This window comes from Petaurus breviceps, unplaced genomic scaffold, assembly GCF_028583685.1.
Source record: "Petaurus breviceps papuanus isolate PSGF00001 unplaced genomic scaffold, PetGlider_PUasm1.0 188, whole genome shotgun sequence".
Lineage (NCBI taxonomy): Eukaryota > Metazoa > Chordata > Mammalia > Diprotodontia > Petauridae > Petaurus > Petaurus breviceps.
In genome coordinates, this window is record NW_027185804.1 from 36,747,176 (window position 1) to 36,763,523 (window position 16,348).

The 16,348-nt window shown below is 46.8% G+C and overlaps 1 protein-coding gene across 9 annotated transcripts in view; it reads right to left on the reverse strand.

Annotated features, from left to right (window-relative positions):
* Positions 1 to 16,348, reverse strand: part of AMBRA1 (autophagy and beclin 1 regulator 1) — a 187,212-nt gene that overhangs the window by 8,277 nt on the left and 162,587 nt on the right. For all 9 annotated transcript variants that reach the window (XM_069091534.1, XM_069091532.1, XM_069091531.1 and 6 more), the window contains one exon: positions 6,998 to 7,137. In XM_069091534.1, coding sequence (XP_068947635.1) covers positions 6,998 to 7,137 — 140 coding nt within the window. The remainder of the gene's footprint in view (positions 1 to 6,997; positions 7,138 to 16,348) is intronic.

A 16,348-nucleotide genomic window follows, 5' to 3' on the forward strand; every position in this document is an offset into this window, starting at 1 on the left:
AGGTGCTGGGGATACAAAGACAAAAATGGAACTGTCCCTGCCCTTAAGCAGCTTACGTTCCAGGGAAGGAGATCACATGTAGACAGAGATGGGAAATTAATGCGTACAAAACGTATGCATCCATAACAAAGTGATTATGTCAGGGAGGCATCAAGAAAAGCTTCCTGTAGGAAGCAGCATTCGAACTGAGCCATGAAGAAGAGTCAAAGGGGGAGGGCATTGCAGGCATGACCCTAGAAAAGGGAGATGGTACTGGGGCTGGATCAGGAGGCCAGTGTGGCTGCCCAGCAAGTCCATGAAAGGGAGTGCTGACTGAGAAGCCTAGAAAGGGAGGCTGGTCATTTCCACTCTTTTAGTCTGGTTTCCATCTGCTTTTGTTATGGATTTGTCCCCACTTGTCTCTCTCAACAAGTATGTATACAATGTTTTCCTCATGTCTTAGAGTGAGGGAGATGTACCCTGTGTGTGCCTGGGGAACTACAGGGTAGGTCACTGGTCACCAAATCTACTCCTCACCATCAGAGATATGGGTCATCATGGCTAATAAGTGTGTCAAGTGTCTGAGGCTGTGTGACCTTGGGCAAGTCACTTAACCCCAATTGCCCTACCTTTCCCTCTCCAAAAAGCAGAAAGAAAAAACAAAAAAAAAAGAGTTCCCATTCTTAAGATGAGGAAACTAAGGCTAAATGACAAAGTGATTTGCCTAGTGTTGCAAATGATTTAGTAAGTGTTGAAGATGGGATTCAAAGCCAGGTTTCCTGATTTCAAGTTCAAACCCACAGCACTCTCAAAGCTGGTTAATGGAGACAAGTGAGGCTGGGAAGAAGGTATGGAGCCATCCCAGTGCTAAACCCTGGCCTCGAAAGACGACTGACAGGGTTATGGCACGCCTCGGCATGCTGGCAGAACTAGAGAGAACAGGGAGCACGGGGGCCTGGAGGACATGATGAGTTTCCCTTGTGTTCAGTCCATCTTTATAAGGTCTTGTACACATGAAGATCTAGGTCTGGCTTGAGTATCAGCCCTTCTTCCTGAAGGAAGCTGTCTAAGCCAACAGACCCAACGGCTTTGTAACCACTCTTTCAGAGGCCTCTGCTACTGTTTTTGGATGGTTCTTCAATCCCAATGGTGAGGCCTAGCTCATGAGCTGAAATTAGCATAATCTTTTTGTCAGACTCCCCTCTTTCAAGTAAGCACTATTTCTCACCTCCTTCTAGCACTAATGCCCACAATAGGGAATGGGCCAGGAAAAGCAAGAACAATGGAGGGTGAGGATGAAAGGGAAGGCCTTTTAAAAAACAGGGAAGAGGGGATGACAGCTATGAACTGGACACGCTTCAAGCACAGAACTGCACCCCCAACCTCAAATCAAGCGGTAACCACCTTTTCCCAATGAGCTAACCCTGGCTGCATTAAGCCCCATGTGAAACCAGATGCCTGGGAATCACTGATTTACAAACTTGTCAGAATTTATTGACAGATGGCAACACTGTGCGGGGTGCCTGCCAAACACGCCTCTGTACTTCTCGACAGCCAAGGATGTAGTGGCAGAAAACCGTTCACACCAAACCTACAATGCAACCGTGCTCCCCCTGACAAGGAACCTTCCGAATGCTAGAAAAGAAGTCAGCAGAAGGCCCGCTCTCCAAGTGGGTACTGAGTGACGCTGGCTGCCAGAGGGTCCCCCCATCACGCAAAGGCTGCTTCCAATCTGGGCTGTGTGCGTCACTGTGCCTGCCAGCTATAATCAGAAGGGTCAGCCTCTGGGCAGGAAAGGAGGGCTTAAGAGCTGCTGATTAGAAGCAAAACCAAGCTGCAGACTCCTCCTCTCACTGACAAACCAATCTCTGCTCCTTCTGCCACCAAAAAGGCAGCCTTAATGCCAGTTCTCTTTTTTTTTTTCTTTTTGGAGGGGGGAGGGTAAGGCAATTGGGTTTAAGTGACTTGCCCAAGGTCACAAGGCTAGTTTTTGTGATAAGTGTCCGAGGTGGGATTTGAACTCAGGTCCTCCTGACTCCAGGGCCTGTGCTCTATTTACTGCACCACCTAGCCACCCCTGATTCCAGGTCTCAATATTCTTGTCATTATGTGGCCAGATCCAACCCAGGGACAAGGTCTGTGGCCCTGACTCTAACTCCACGGCTGCTATCATGAGGACTGGCATAAAGATGCCCTTTTGCGCCAGACCCAAACCTCTTGCTACTTTGGGAACTCAGGCTTCAAATTCCTGGGTTTCAGGCTAACGAATGACCATTATCACCTTCTTTTCCCCCTTTTGGGTCCTGATGGAGATGAGTAAGTCAATGTTTGCAAAATTTTTTAGTTCCTTTTGAAAGATGGATTAACAGACAAAGAGAATGAAGAGGGGCAGACAATCCATCCTGACTCAGGCTCTCTCGGGGTCCTTTGATTCAGTATCTGGTGTGCTATTCATGGATACGGACGGCATCACCTTTCAGATGTGCTTAGAAGGCCAGACTCCTCCTAATGATTCTGCCTGCTGGGCTCCTGGAATACACCTGGGAGGCCTCTTCATGCAGCTTATGGCTCTTTGCCATCTTCACTGACCATGGCGTATTCTTAGATGGCCCTCGGGCCGAGGAAACCAGCATTACTACAGCTCCTCTCAGTGCAGGGAAGGCCCTTGCTCTTACTTATCTCTCTGGACAAGTCCCTGCCATAGTAATATGGTGATTTATGTGGTCATGGTACTGCTGAATGAGGTCCTGTGCTACAATGCGTCTGTCTTGGACTGAAACCTGAGGACTCTTCAAGAGTGATCAAGGTAGAATAGTTTGGAACACACTTGGGGCTCACCTCTGTTAGAGGTTAAAAAGACCTATCTTCTAATTGCTTGGGGTTTAAAGGAAAGATCTGAGTTCTGGAAGCTAGACAGCCTCAAATATTCTTTCAGACTTAGGAAACACAGCAGGAGAGTTGAAAGACAGCTTAATGTGGCGTCTCAGGGCCCAAGTTTGATCCCAGGCACTCCTGCTCTAGGCCTGAGGTGGAGGAGTGGGGAACAATAGGGAGCTGGAGCTTTCAATTCCTTTGCTCTCTCAGTTACAGGACATCTGGGGGCAGGCATTCAATACGGCTGGCGGCTGGGCCAGTTGAGCACCGTCACACTGCACCACCTCACCCAGGCTGAACTGCCCCATATATCCAGACCAATGGACCATTTCCTGGAAACCAGCAAAAACTGTCCTATCTCTCGGTCTGGGTCTTCACACTCATGTGGCTATCAGTCAGGGGTGGGAGAAGTGGGCAGGGCTGGCAATGCTCCAAATTGGGAGTGGAGGGGGATTGCGGGTATAATGGGAAGAAGGGGAAGGAACACCTCGCTGCTCAGAGGGACTGGGCTGCCAGCCACCATGCCATCTCCAGCTCCATGTGGTGGTTTGGTTGTGAGCAGCTATTCTGGTCCTGAGTGTCACACGATTTGTGTGGCTGTGCTGGAGCTGAAAACCAACGGCTTGTCCACAGCGACTGGGGGCTACCTGACAACACTATCTCCTGAAACATCTCATTCAAGGATTCCTTCTCCTGGGGGGCCTGGGACTTGCTACAGTCCAGCAGAACATGTCAGACTATGTTCCCTCTGGAGAAACCTTCTTCACTGCTATCAGAGGGGCTCTCTGGTGCTCCTGAGGAATCGCCATTTGACCCAGTGGACCAGGGCACCAAGCAGACAAGCACGTTTGGGACGATGGAGGAGACTCAAGACCAGAATTTGTAGGCGGAAGTTAGGCCTGCCACATGGACTAGACGAAAAAAAAGGTCTGAGGGAACTTGCCCTGGGGAATGGGAGGGCCAGAGAGCATTGTGACAGACAAGGCCAGGGTTCTGAACCTCAGCTGCCTAATAACGAGGCAACAGACTTGAACACTGAGTTTCATATTTATTGACTCTCCTCAGTCTGGGACAGAAGGGAAAAAACAGGCAGCTCCACATATGTGAGATTCACCCTTTATCACTTCTCCCACTTCCTACTGCGTGCCCAAGTGGCCCATTAAATACCTGACAGGCAGAAGGGTCAAGTGGCAGGGGCTCTTATGCATTTACACACACTTTTCTGAGAAGGGGTCGAGGGCACAGAAAGGGTCAGGACCTCCTGGGCTAGGGACAAAAGTCATATCCGGGGACATCTGGAAGCCTAGTTTATCCCAGCAGGAAGAAGGCTGAGTGACCCTGGGAGATTACGAGTCTTTTGGGTGCCTTCTTACATGGAAAATGGCTACATCTATTCCTCCTAGAGGCACAAAGATGGGCACAGGTGTGGATCAGGATATTTGAGGGGCTCTGACCTCCAGGCTTGAGGTGTGTGCCAACCTGACTCACAAGACATGGAGACTGCCATCCCAGGGAGGAAGGCCATGTTGCTGTGCCATTTTCAGGCCAAGGGAGTCCTTCCCTACAGGGGAGCCAATGACAGAGTCAAGCCTTGGGTGGGCATGATGTCATCATCCAAGGGGCTCTGAGGAGGGATGTGGATGGGGAGTGGAGAGGGGGCTCCACAGAGACACCAGGGGCCAAAGGAACTTACTCTGAGTTTAAGTCGAGTTGTCTGTGACTCATCCAAAACACATAGGGTTAGGGTTTCTGATAGAAAAGCCTTTATGTGGCAGTGACAGTACTCGGCTCTAAGAGAGCGGGGGCTGTGTGCTAGGGGGGCCTGAGTCCCTAAGGGGGTGGGAGGAGAACAGAGACCCCAGGATTCTGCTGTGGCAAGAGTGCCAAGTCCAAGTTAGCAGAGCCCAGGAGTTTGAAGAAAGATCCTCAACAGCCCCAAACTAGCATGACCAGACAGTTTCCTATTGTCCCAAAAGAGTCTTCCAGCGTTGAGTAACAAGCACTCTGAAGGCCTGGGTCCTGGGGGAGTGACAGGAGGAGGCAGACATGGTCACATGCCTTGAAGCAAGATGCGTTTCAGAGAAGCCTGATCCCAGCTGACAGAGATTAGGGGGAGGGGGTAGAGAGGGAGGACAGAAATGTGACAGGTCTGGAGCCAGGGATTGGATGGATGGATGGACGGACGGACAGTTTTAGAGAGATCAACAGAGAGAGGCTGGAGGCAGAAGAAGCACAAGGGATCACAAAGGGCACTGCTAAAGAGGAATAAAGGCCAGGGAGACGCTGGCCTGGGAGCAAAGAACAACCGATTCCCTTTCTTAGCCACTGTCTTCTTTACGCTAAGATCTGGATACATCTCACAAGCTAAGATCAATTCAGCAAATATTTATTGAACACCCACAAAGTGCAGAGCCAGTGTGCTCGGCAATGAGGGAGGTACAAAGGTGAAGCGAGGCACAGGCCCTGCCCTCATGGAGCTCACAGTCTGGCAGAAGGAGATGACACCCCACCCTCCACCCCCACCCCTCACAGAGAGATAACTAGAAAACAAAAGAATACATGAAAAGTGGTTTAGAACAATGTGCTCTGTGAAATGAAAAACAGTCCTGGGGGCCAGAGCTAAGGCTCAAATGGGAGAACCAGAGCTTCCATGGAGCAGAAGAGATTCCACAAGGATCATCTGGAACTCAGGATTCTCTCTCACCCTGGGCCTCCACACATCATGCCTTCTTGCTGGCCTTACTCAGCTAAAAAGGTCTTTCTGCTGTCCACAACACTCAGGATCAGTACAGAAAGAATGAGGTTCAAGGGGTGTCTCATCACTAGTGCTCTACCACGGCATCCAGGGCACTGCCCAGCCCATAATGGAAAGGAAACAGTGCCAGCCTGTCTGTTTGCCCACCTGCCTGCCTGTTTCCTCACCTGCTTGCCCACCTGTTTGCCCACCCGCCTGCCTGCCTGTTTCTCCACCTGTTTGCCCACCTGCCTGCCTGTTTGCCCATCAGTGTGTTTATCTCTTTCACCTGACTGTAGAGGGTGGAGGGTGGGAGTGGTCTGCATTTTCCAGGAACCACAAGCCACATTGCTTGAGGGGTTCCACAGTTTTTTAGACCATGACTGAATCAAGGGGAAGAGGGCACTGGGATGAGCTGGCAAGAGAAGCGGCTGAAGCCAGGTGGGATGTGTCTTGTGTCTTCCCCAGCAGTTAGAGCATTCTCTAGTTAGAGACTCTCAGAGACTCCTGGATCAGGTGGTCCACGTATCTGACTGGGGCCAGGGTGATGCCAAGGCTAACTCTGAGGGGCAGACCCCTGGATTCATCCTCACCACCATCTCCTCTAAAGGAAAGGGGAGGAGCAGGGCTTGGGAGCCCTGCTTAGATTTTTCTCCTGGAGCTGGAACCCTTCTCAATGATGATGGCAATGAACAGGATTTCCAATGGTGTTTTTCTCTCTGCCTTCACGACAATAAATGACAACCTTAAGCAGAAAGAAAACTCGGCCTAAGAGAAGACAGAAGGGGCCTGTTAGAGCTCACTGGCTCATCCAATTCAGGCTTCTATTCTACCTGCAATTGTATGTCCTTGAGGTCACAGCAGGAGAGAGGCTTAACCTTTCTGAAAGTAATCAGTGCTTTTGTCTACCAGGCACTTCCGCTATCACTAGGGAAGAAGAGAGGCCCCAAACCCAACCCAATAGAAAGTGCTGCAGACTCATGGAGAGAAAGTAGCATTGACGTGGGGCCGACAGAGAGCTGGGGCTGAATTCTGGCTCCAACACTCCCTAGCTGTTGGTCCTGGGCAAATCACTCAGTCTCTCTGAGTCTCAGCTTTCTGTGAGACACAAATTTCCTCATCTGTAAAAGGGAGAAACAACAGGGTAGTGCAGAGGATGGTTCTGAGGAAGTCCCCACTGAAAGAGGAGCTGACTGTCATTAACAACACCGGACCATGACCTCGGGCTCAGCCCTGAAAAGCTGACATCACCAATCTGGAGGGAAAAAGTCCTAAAGAAAAGCGACACTCTGGGACAAAGCCTACCTTGATGGCAACTTTCTAGGGCAGAATTCTGGCCCAGGGCTGTCACCTGCTCTGCGTCTTCTCCCCCAGCCTCCCAGGAACCCTCCCATCCACCCGTCCACTCACTCTGGTCGGCAGATCACCAGGTCTCCTTTGTTGGTGCCATAAGCCAGGCCGAGCCCTGGCTCAGGTAGCCAGCGGGCAGAGTTGATGCTGACATGTCTCCGTTGGTCAGCTGGCATGGGGTAAAGAACATTGAAAACTCTCTAGGGGAGAAAAAGGGTAGAAAGGAGAGAAAAGGGGGAAAAACAACTTATTACCAAGAGAAACAAAATTTAGAGTAAAACAAAACGCTAGTCACCAGGATCCTTCATGACTTTCATGAAAAGGTTCTGTCCATGTGACCAGAAGACTCCCATGCCAGATGCTGGATGGCTGTGGGTCAGATTACTCATCTGGAGGTGCTGGCGGGAAGTCCCAGGGAAGACAGTGGCAAGGATGCACGGCTGGACTTGTCCACAGGGCTCATCAGCTGGCTTTACCAGTCATGACCTCTGCCCTCACTGAGTGCAGCCGTGCAGCCCTGCAGCCCACCATCTGGAAAGGTCATCCAGGACTCAGGGCATGTGTCTGCCACACACTATCTGACTGGACCAACCAGTGTGATCCAATCTGGGCTGGTAGTCCCGGTTACCATGGAGACTGCAGTGCTCTCCCAGCAATGGGGAGCTGGAGATGATAGGGGGGCGGGAGGGGGTGATAACACCAGAGAACATTCTTAATTCACCTAATTAAAAGCAATGTTAAAATTGCTATTGTTAACGAGACCTAAAAGGTACAGTCAGATGTGGGGAGAGGGGCAGGGGGGAATCGCACACACGTGTATAAGATATATCTCTAGCTTATATAAATCACCATGGAACAGACAATTTTCCTTGGTATCAAGACAAGACATTCTCCTTTTAATAAAGTGTCTGCCCCCAAGCTAATATTTTTCTGCTCTGGGCACTTGAGACACATGTAAAAAGCCAGCTGGAGTGGGAGTTTCACCAACTCAATATGCCTGACCAGGCCCAGAGGGCCCCTGGAGCATCTTCAGAAACGAGGCGGCAAAGCCTAGTGGGAAGGACATGGAGAAGAGTCGAGAAGCCTGGATTTCAGGCTAAGCTGTGTGACAAGTTCTCTAGGTGATCCTGGCCAGGCCATGAGCCTTCTCTGTCTCTGAGCTTCATCATCAGTAAAACAGAGTAATGTCACCTGGCTGACCTCACATGGCTGTTGGGAGAAAAGAGATCTGGGAGTGTTCAGTGAAGTTCAGAGAATTCACTACGTACAGTCAAGGTGTTACAGCCACAGCTGCTGTTCTCCTACAGGATTACAAGATTGGAGTTAGAACAGAACTTGGGCCCCTCAGTCCAATCCCCTTGTTTTATGGCCAACAGAGGCCAGAATACACTGACTGCAGCTGTCAACACCAGGAGATGAAAGAAGCCTCAGGCGGAGGGATACTCTTTCCTTGGGACATGTCACCATGACCCAGATGAAGGGATGTCTTCCCTCTTCCCTGTGCATCATGTCTTACACATACCCCTGTCTTCCCCTTTACCTCAGGAAACGTTCTCCTGTTTCCCCTCAAAACCGTGAGATACGCCATGAGGACCTTGTGCATGAAGCCCCTCGTGCTCAGCGCTGGCACCACCCCCCCATACCCTCACAATTACTCTGTGCATTTTTATGTATGTCCATGAGGCCAACAGAGAAGAAGCTCCCTGAGGGCAGGCGGCATTACATCTTTTTTCTGTGATTCTGTCTCCAAGCCCAGCAGCTGGCACACAGGCACTGCACGCTGCAAAGGAAGTGTGGTTATCTCCCTTCAGACGAACCAACCAAAATGAAGATACTACCTTCCAGAGTCAGTGTATCTCACACAGGGAAAAGCAACTGGGTGTTGGGCGGCAGGCCAATGGCTTAGGTGAGCCTTCAGGGAAGAGGACTCAGTGCTGCTCGAAGAGAGGAGAATGACTACCTGGAGATGTCAGAGAAGGGACAGACGGAGCACTGCTCATGTCTGAAGCAGGCAGGCTGCTTCGCTGGCTTTCCTCTCTTTGCTACTGAGGACAGCCTGCTGGATAGGGGAGGGACAGAAACACAAAGCATGCTCCCCCCACCCCAAACAGAGCGGAGACTGCAGGGAGGGCTGCCACTCAGGACACAGCTGCCAAACCTTTGGCTCTTCTCCTCCTGGTGCACAGCCCTACAGGAAGCTCCAAAGGCTTGGAGTTCCAGGACAGAGAGGCACGTCTTCTCATCCTTATGCAAGCAACTACCTCCCAACTGGCCCAGGACTCTCCCTTCTCTCGTGGTCAGGTTCTCATTTTCCAATCTGCAATTCATTAGCTTCTCTCCAATTGACAGAATGAGACTCTGAACATTGCAGCTGTACAGAGAGACCGTAGGGTGTGGACAGAATTGGAAAACCATGGCCACAAATGCCTGTTTTGTCAAATTTCTTCTGTATAGGTACTTCTGGAATATACTCTGAGTTGGTGAACAAGGCTAAGAGCAGGGCAGGGCAGACTTTTTTCTGCATTTCCCTCCACCCTGAAGACAGATCCAAGAGAACATGCGAAATGAGTGGTGAGATTCTGGAGAAGGAGAATCGGAGGTTGCTTTAAGTTTCTTGGTTTAAACACAAAAAAAGAAGGGGACAAACTCCCCTTTCTAGGACTTTATGCCAGAGAAGAATGCAAGCTAAAAACACAAAACTGTCTTTTTATAGTCTGTTTAAAGATTAATAAGCAGACACCATCTCTTTGCTCCTGGGTAAGGGACCTTCTGGGTATGGGAACAAAGTCCCCTAGGGAACAGCATGGCTGATGCAAAAGGCAGCCCACCTCTTAGCAAAGGAGGCCACTGAAAAGCTGGAAACAAATAATTAAAGGTAGAGACCCTGGAACCTCACAGCACATAATTTCACAGCTTCCTTGGCCACAGGCTAATAAATGAAGGCATTGATTTGTTCCCTTCCTGAAACAGTAGCTTAGGGAGTGTGCCTATCACATCCAGGGTTTGGGTATTAAGCTAAATCCTGTTTTGTGGCAGGAAGCCAGGAAATACCATGTGGAGATCAGCTGCCTCCGGGAATCTTCCCTGATAAAAGTTCATTCCTTTATCACACTCTCATACCAGGGCAGGCAGGAAGAAATAAGCCTTTTAGCCAACTCTAACCTCACAAAAGTGGCCACTGAAACCAACCCAAGAAACATGAGAATCTATTCTATTTTTTAAAAGTTCCCCAATAAGTTTTCACTGTCTTCCTCAGGTGTCCCCATCATTGTTTTTTAAGTACACTTGCTTTCTTGTGCATGTGGAGGTCAGGTGTCTCTTCAAAGCCAATTTATTCCTACAGTTTAATAACTAGACAGATTCCTGTAAATTGGACTAACCCTGGACTTCCCAAATCCATTAGAGTTTGGCCAAGACATACCCCCATTCCACCAGCCTAGGCCAAAACCTAAGGCTGGTGAGCTGGGGTAGTCTTTGACCTTCATCCCCTAAAAGCCAGGGAGAATGGCTACATTATCCCATAGAAAATAGATGTGCTTGTGGAAATGACACTATTTTTAAATGAGGGTGCCCCAAATATGGTTCAACCACTTAGGTCCTTAGCACATACAACCATGGCTGCAACAAATTGTCTATATCTAAACAGGGCATGATAATAGTGGTCTTTCCCCTTTCTTTTATGTATAAAGAATAATTAATTTCTGCTTTATGTCACATTCATTTCTGAATGTCTCTTTCCTGCACTGAGCCATCCCTTGTAACAAAGATTAAAAGGGGGGGAGTCAGTAAAAAAACTAATTCATCCACTCTTCAATCGTGTATTCAACATTCTGTGCCCATAAGTGCCCCCTTCTCTTTTCACAGAGAAATGATATGGACTCAGCCCAGAGAAACATTATTTCATCTTTATCTGAGTGGCATTATCACATCACATGACAAGGCTTAGAAATCTTTTAAGGGGCTAGATATGGATTCCTATCGATTAGGCAAAGTCTGGAGTGTTAGGGTTTCATCTGCCTCCAACTCCCAAGCATATATCAAAAAGTCACAATGCCTTTTCACTTCAATGTAAATTAATCTCATCTTTTGTCTAACATCTATGCAGGGAATTAGAGATCGATACACAGGAAGAATATTTCTTTTTTCCTTCCTCTTCTAGAGTCAAGTTAGTGTTCAGCATGTCAACAGGGAATGAGCGAAGCTGCCAAATTATTTACAGTTTTAAAGTGGCAGGAGAGAAGATAAAAAGTCTTTCATTTCTGAGGTGCAAGGCAAACTCCCTTACCAGTGGTTCCCAGACCCAACCCTATCCCCCAACTCTAACCAAGAGCTACGAGGATATAAAGGCAAACATCTTCCAGATCAAAGCTGCAGGATCCCTGTTTCTCGTTCAAAGATGGATGAGAAAAAAGTGAGTCAGTCAGTGAGGCTCAGTAGAAAGCCTTCCTTTCTTTCTTTTCAAAATGCAATAGAAAAAAATGTATTATTGCCCTCAAACAAGATATTTCCTTTTGTGCAGGAGGCCAATAAATCTCAGGCCATTATGTTGATTTTGTCCAAGAGGCAAACTGTGCACCTCACAGAAGCCCGGAGAAGAAGCAACAGAATACCAGACTTGATTCCATTAAGCAATCTTTCGTCTGTACGGTGGGAACCTTTTGGGGAGGACAAGTGGCACAAAAGCAGCTGACCCCACTCTCCCACTTAAAAAGAACAACTAGAACCATTCTGTAAGGCTCAAGAAGAAGGGCACTAGGCTAACCCAAAGCTGGGAACATCACAGATAGAGAGACAAGCTGCAGGCCATGGGATTAGGGAATGCCTCCTGGGTACCACTGGGAATCAGGACAACTGATGAACTTCAAAGGAACTACATTTGAACAGGGAGAGGGTACACTGAGAAGGGAGAAAAAAAATCAATGAGGGCTGGATGCTAAGAGAGAGGTGACCTTTCTTTCCATCTGAAACGGATGGCTGCATCTCTCATCACAGATGGAGAAAATACAAGCAGCCCAAAGGTGGAGAAGAACCTACTGGGTGGGGAAGGTGAAGTACCCGATTTTACAGACGCAGTATTTATCTCTTCCCACTGTCTCCTTCTGTTTTGTGGGAAGACCCCAAGTATAGTTCCTTTGTCATTGGCAAGTTTATTTAATTAAGGATCCCCAGTGTGTACCCCATCTGAAGCAAATAGAGCCCTCCTACCCATGGCTCCTGATCTTCTGCTGAGCTCTCTACAGGCACTCACGGGGCTTTCTAGCTGCTGACTGGTTCAGATCCCTGAATTGTTATTGATTTTCCAATCTCTAGGAGGGAAACAGTCCTTTGAAAAACTCTTGATTTCTCTTAATGACATCAAGCTCTTTTCTTTAAATGTGGTGTACCCTGGAGCTAACAACCTGCAAAATGTTGATGGGGCTTGGCAAGTTTGTGTTTTTTTTTTTTTAAGTGCTACTTAAACAAGTGTTCAACAAGTATCCAGATTCTCTGGATTGAGTTTCCTGTCTTTGAGAATGCTCCACTCTGGTCTTAGACGAAAGCATGCCTCAACCCTCCTTGTCTAAACTAGAACTCTTAAGAGAGAGGTCCAGGCACACGTTTTGTTTTCCTGTAATTTTCCTTCCTCTGCTGATGCTGACACGCAGCCCAGCTAAAGTGACTACCAACATCTCTTCTTTGATTTGTTCAAACCTGCACATATTTGGCTTGGCTTGTCTGTTATTTCAAGAGATCTCAGGACAGTCTTAGGCCTGTATCTAGACACCTTACTTTCTAATCTCCCTTCAGCTTTCCAAAGACTCTCTGACTGGTTTGGAACCCAGTTCACTGATGGGCTGAGGGATCTACTTTACTTATGGTCTATCTCCTTGAAATGAACAGAGTAAAGTCCTCTGTTCCTAGATCTCAAAGCATTCTACAGGATCAGTTGTCTTGGTGAACTGAATGGAATGCTAAGTTTCCTTCCATCTCTAGGCCCAGGATCCTGTGACCAACCAGTCAGCTCCCACCTGTAATCTTATGTGCACTCATTTCTGTCTTTCAGAACTCTCTCCACTGAGGCTTAGCTCAAGTGACACCCACTCTATAGTTTGCTTTAATCCCTTGAACATTTACTCCTTCCTCAAATATCCCTTCATTTGACAATAACTACTGGAAAAGTGGAAAGCTGTTTGGCCTTCCACCTCTGGCAGTACCCTCTTCCCCGGAGGCCCCATCTGCTTATGGGCTGGCTCCTCCCAGAACCTCCAAGTGAAGGAGATGACCTAGACCAATCGTATCTTCATTCCTCTCTGGGCTGCATTGCAGACTCGTGTCCACAGATCTTTCTTTACCATGTCCCCACAGGCTCAAGCCTTGTCTCTTTCTTTCTTGTTCCAGGTCTCTTTTATGTTCTCTTCTTTATTAAAATGCAAGCTTCTTGAGGGCAGGAACTTTCTTTGTGCTTGTATTTGTATTCTGGGGCTCTCCACAGTACCTGACACACAATAAGTGCTTTATAAATTATTTTTGGCTTGCTGACCAGTCTCTTACATATAGCACAATAAATTCCAAATGGTAAAATAATCTGACTACCAAAAAACCCCCAAACTAAAACAAAACAAAAACCCACCAAAAATTTGGAGATGATGGTCATATAATTCACTACTATGGACAGGGAAGAATTTATAACAAGACATGGGACAGAAAAGATCAGTTCTGGGTCATGTGAACAAGAAGACTGAGGACTAGACATTTTCATTAATCCCAATAATTTCTCAAACTTCTCTAAAATAAAAATTACATGCCAGATACAAAGCAACTTCAGCTGTTCCCACGGTCTAGGATATCCAGAATCCAAATAAGGTTAACAACAACAGCAGCAGACAAACCAAAACCCTTGAACTGACTGATGGTCACTGACATCAAGCTCACCCATCCCACCATTCTACTGACAGGAAGGCCACACTGGCAGATCCAAGAACATAATACAATCTTATAACAAAACCCAACCCCAACCCTGGTCCCCCCTTCTTTTTTCAAGAACTGTGGAGAATATGGCCGTAGGCTGCGTAAGCTTGCTCTAGCTGTTGTGATCCCTTCAGGAACAAAAGTAAAGCCTGTAGCAGCAGTGCTGCAAAGCTCTGAACTTCTGGTACTCGGGTGGACAGCCCATGGTGCCAACACGATTTTGTAGTACAAGTTCTCATAACTGTTGAAGGGGTCGGGGTGGGATGGCATGTGCAACACTCCATTACGCCTGAAAGAAAGAGCACAGCATCCATCCAGAGCTAGTTCTGACCACCCAAGTCACTTGGGACAAAGACCTAGACTGATGAACTGTGACTTGTCCAGCACGAGAGGAGGCCAAGATGCCTTAAGATCTAGCTCCCAAGGAAACCACCATCAGAGAGTTTAGACTGAGAAAATTAATAGGCGAAATGGGGGGGGGGAGGAGAAGGAGAAGGACAAATTATCAAACTTCTCATGATAAAGAAAACTCAAAGATCTTAAATATAAGCAGGGAAAACATTAATAATCGAAGAAAAGATAGCCTCCAAATGTAGTCAAAGAGTCCAGGCATCTTTGAATACTGGAAAACAAAGGGAAATGATCCAATACTTGATGAGAGAGAGGACACTACAGAAGGTGAGAAGGCCATGAAAGTGCAACAGACTATTCCTGAGTGGTTCAAAAAAGAAATGAGAAATGTAAGAATAGAATTTATGTCCTACACAGCAAAAATACTGGGCAGAATAGAAAAACTGAAGTTTGTAATTGCAAGTCTCACCAAAGAAAGAACAATAGATCAGGACTGCAAATACACATAAAGTGAAGGACAATATAGAAGAAGAGAAGCAAAAACCAATAACTTGGAATAGAAAATATGTTCATTATTCAAACAAAATACATGGGATCTTGAAGATAAGATGTGGACAGGCAACATGAGGATCAAGGGTCTCCCAGAAGAACACGACAGAACAAAAAACCTTAATACCACAATTCAGGAAATAGTAGAAGAGAAATGCCCAGAATTTATGAACATAGAAATGAAATACCATTTGAAAGAATTCATAGATCACCTCCAGAAAAAATCCCAAGGCTGTAAACCGAGACACATAGCAGTTAAATTCAGCAATTGCATTTAGAAACAGCAAGTTCATCAAGCAATCAGGAGAAAGACCTTCAAATACAAAGAAAAGAAGTCTGAATAACACAAAATTATTCTGCACCATCAGAAAAAGGAAAGGAATGGCTTGACCATACATGAAAAAAGATAGTCATTCAAAAATAAAGAGGCATTTGAAATTTGTTTAGAAAGAAAACCAAAACTGAAGAGATCACTTGCTTCTTGGACACCCCAAACAACAGAAATGCAAGAAGACTGAAAATATGCAACAGCCAAGGGCAGTAATAGTAACACAGTGATAGCAGAGAGATCAAAGAAACTTCTTTCTAAATGTACAAAAAAATAAAAAGTTGTGAAAGGGAAAGTCAGTTGGAGATAACAGTGAAGAGGTGGGTATAAAGCCCCTTGGACAGAAACTGGTGACTTCTTGTCTACAGCTGAATCAATTGTTTTTTGCGGGACTATATTACAACATGGGAGGGCACATGAAAGTGGGATGAGAGAGTAGGGCGTAGAGGAATGTATGAAGTGCCAGGCCAGAAATGAGAGGAAGATGACCTCTGTGGTCTCAAAAGGAGAAAAACTAACATGGGATTCAGTGAAGAGAGAGGAAGGATTGAAAAAAGGAAAGGGGAGGATGAAGGTAACCTTGTTTGGCGGGAGAGGTTCCACGATGCTCCTATGGATGAAGAGAGGATGGTTTATGAAGGGAAATAGGGACCTTGTGCTGGGAGTGATCCTGAGAATTCGGTGTTTGCAAAGTCTATTTATCCTATCTCAGGGGTAGGAGAAAGATTGGAGCACTTGGAGGCAATTGTCATCTAGGAGAATGGGAGAACATAGGTTACTGGTGGGCTGCATAATCAAGGAAATGATGGAGGAGGTGCCCTACCTTGGGAAAATGTCCTCTCTGACACCTGAAATAATTGGCATTGGGAGGCACAATAGCAAAGTGACATCCATGGAGAAAACACTACAGGGGAGTACCAGAAACTATCTAGAGGTAACAGCTCAGAGAGAATCCCTTAAAAGCTTTGATTGCATGAGGAATACAGAGAAAAGAGGGAGCTCAGATAATTATGGTAATCATGTATCAGAGAAAAAGGTCTTGAGTAGTCAGAAAGAGGATTGACAATAAAGAGTGAGAGAAATCTTTTTTGTAAAGATGTGTAAAAAAAAAAAAAGAAAAGAAAATCGACAAATTAATGAACAGGAAAAATTGAAGGAGAGGAAAAGTGGGAATCTTCTTGATTAACTGAGAGGGAGAAAAAGAGAAAGAGAGAGAGAGAGAGAGAGAGAGAGAG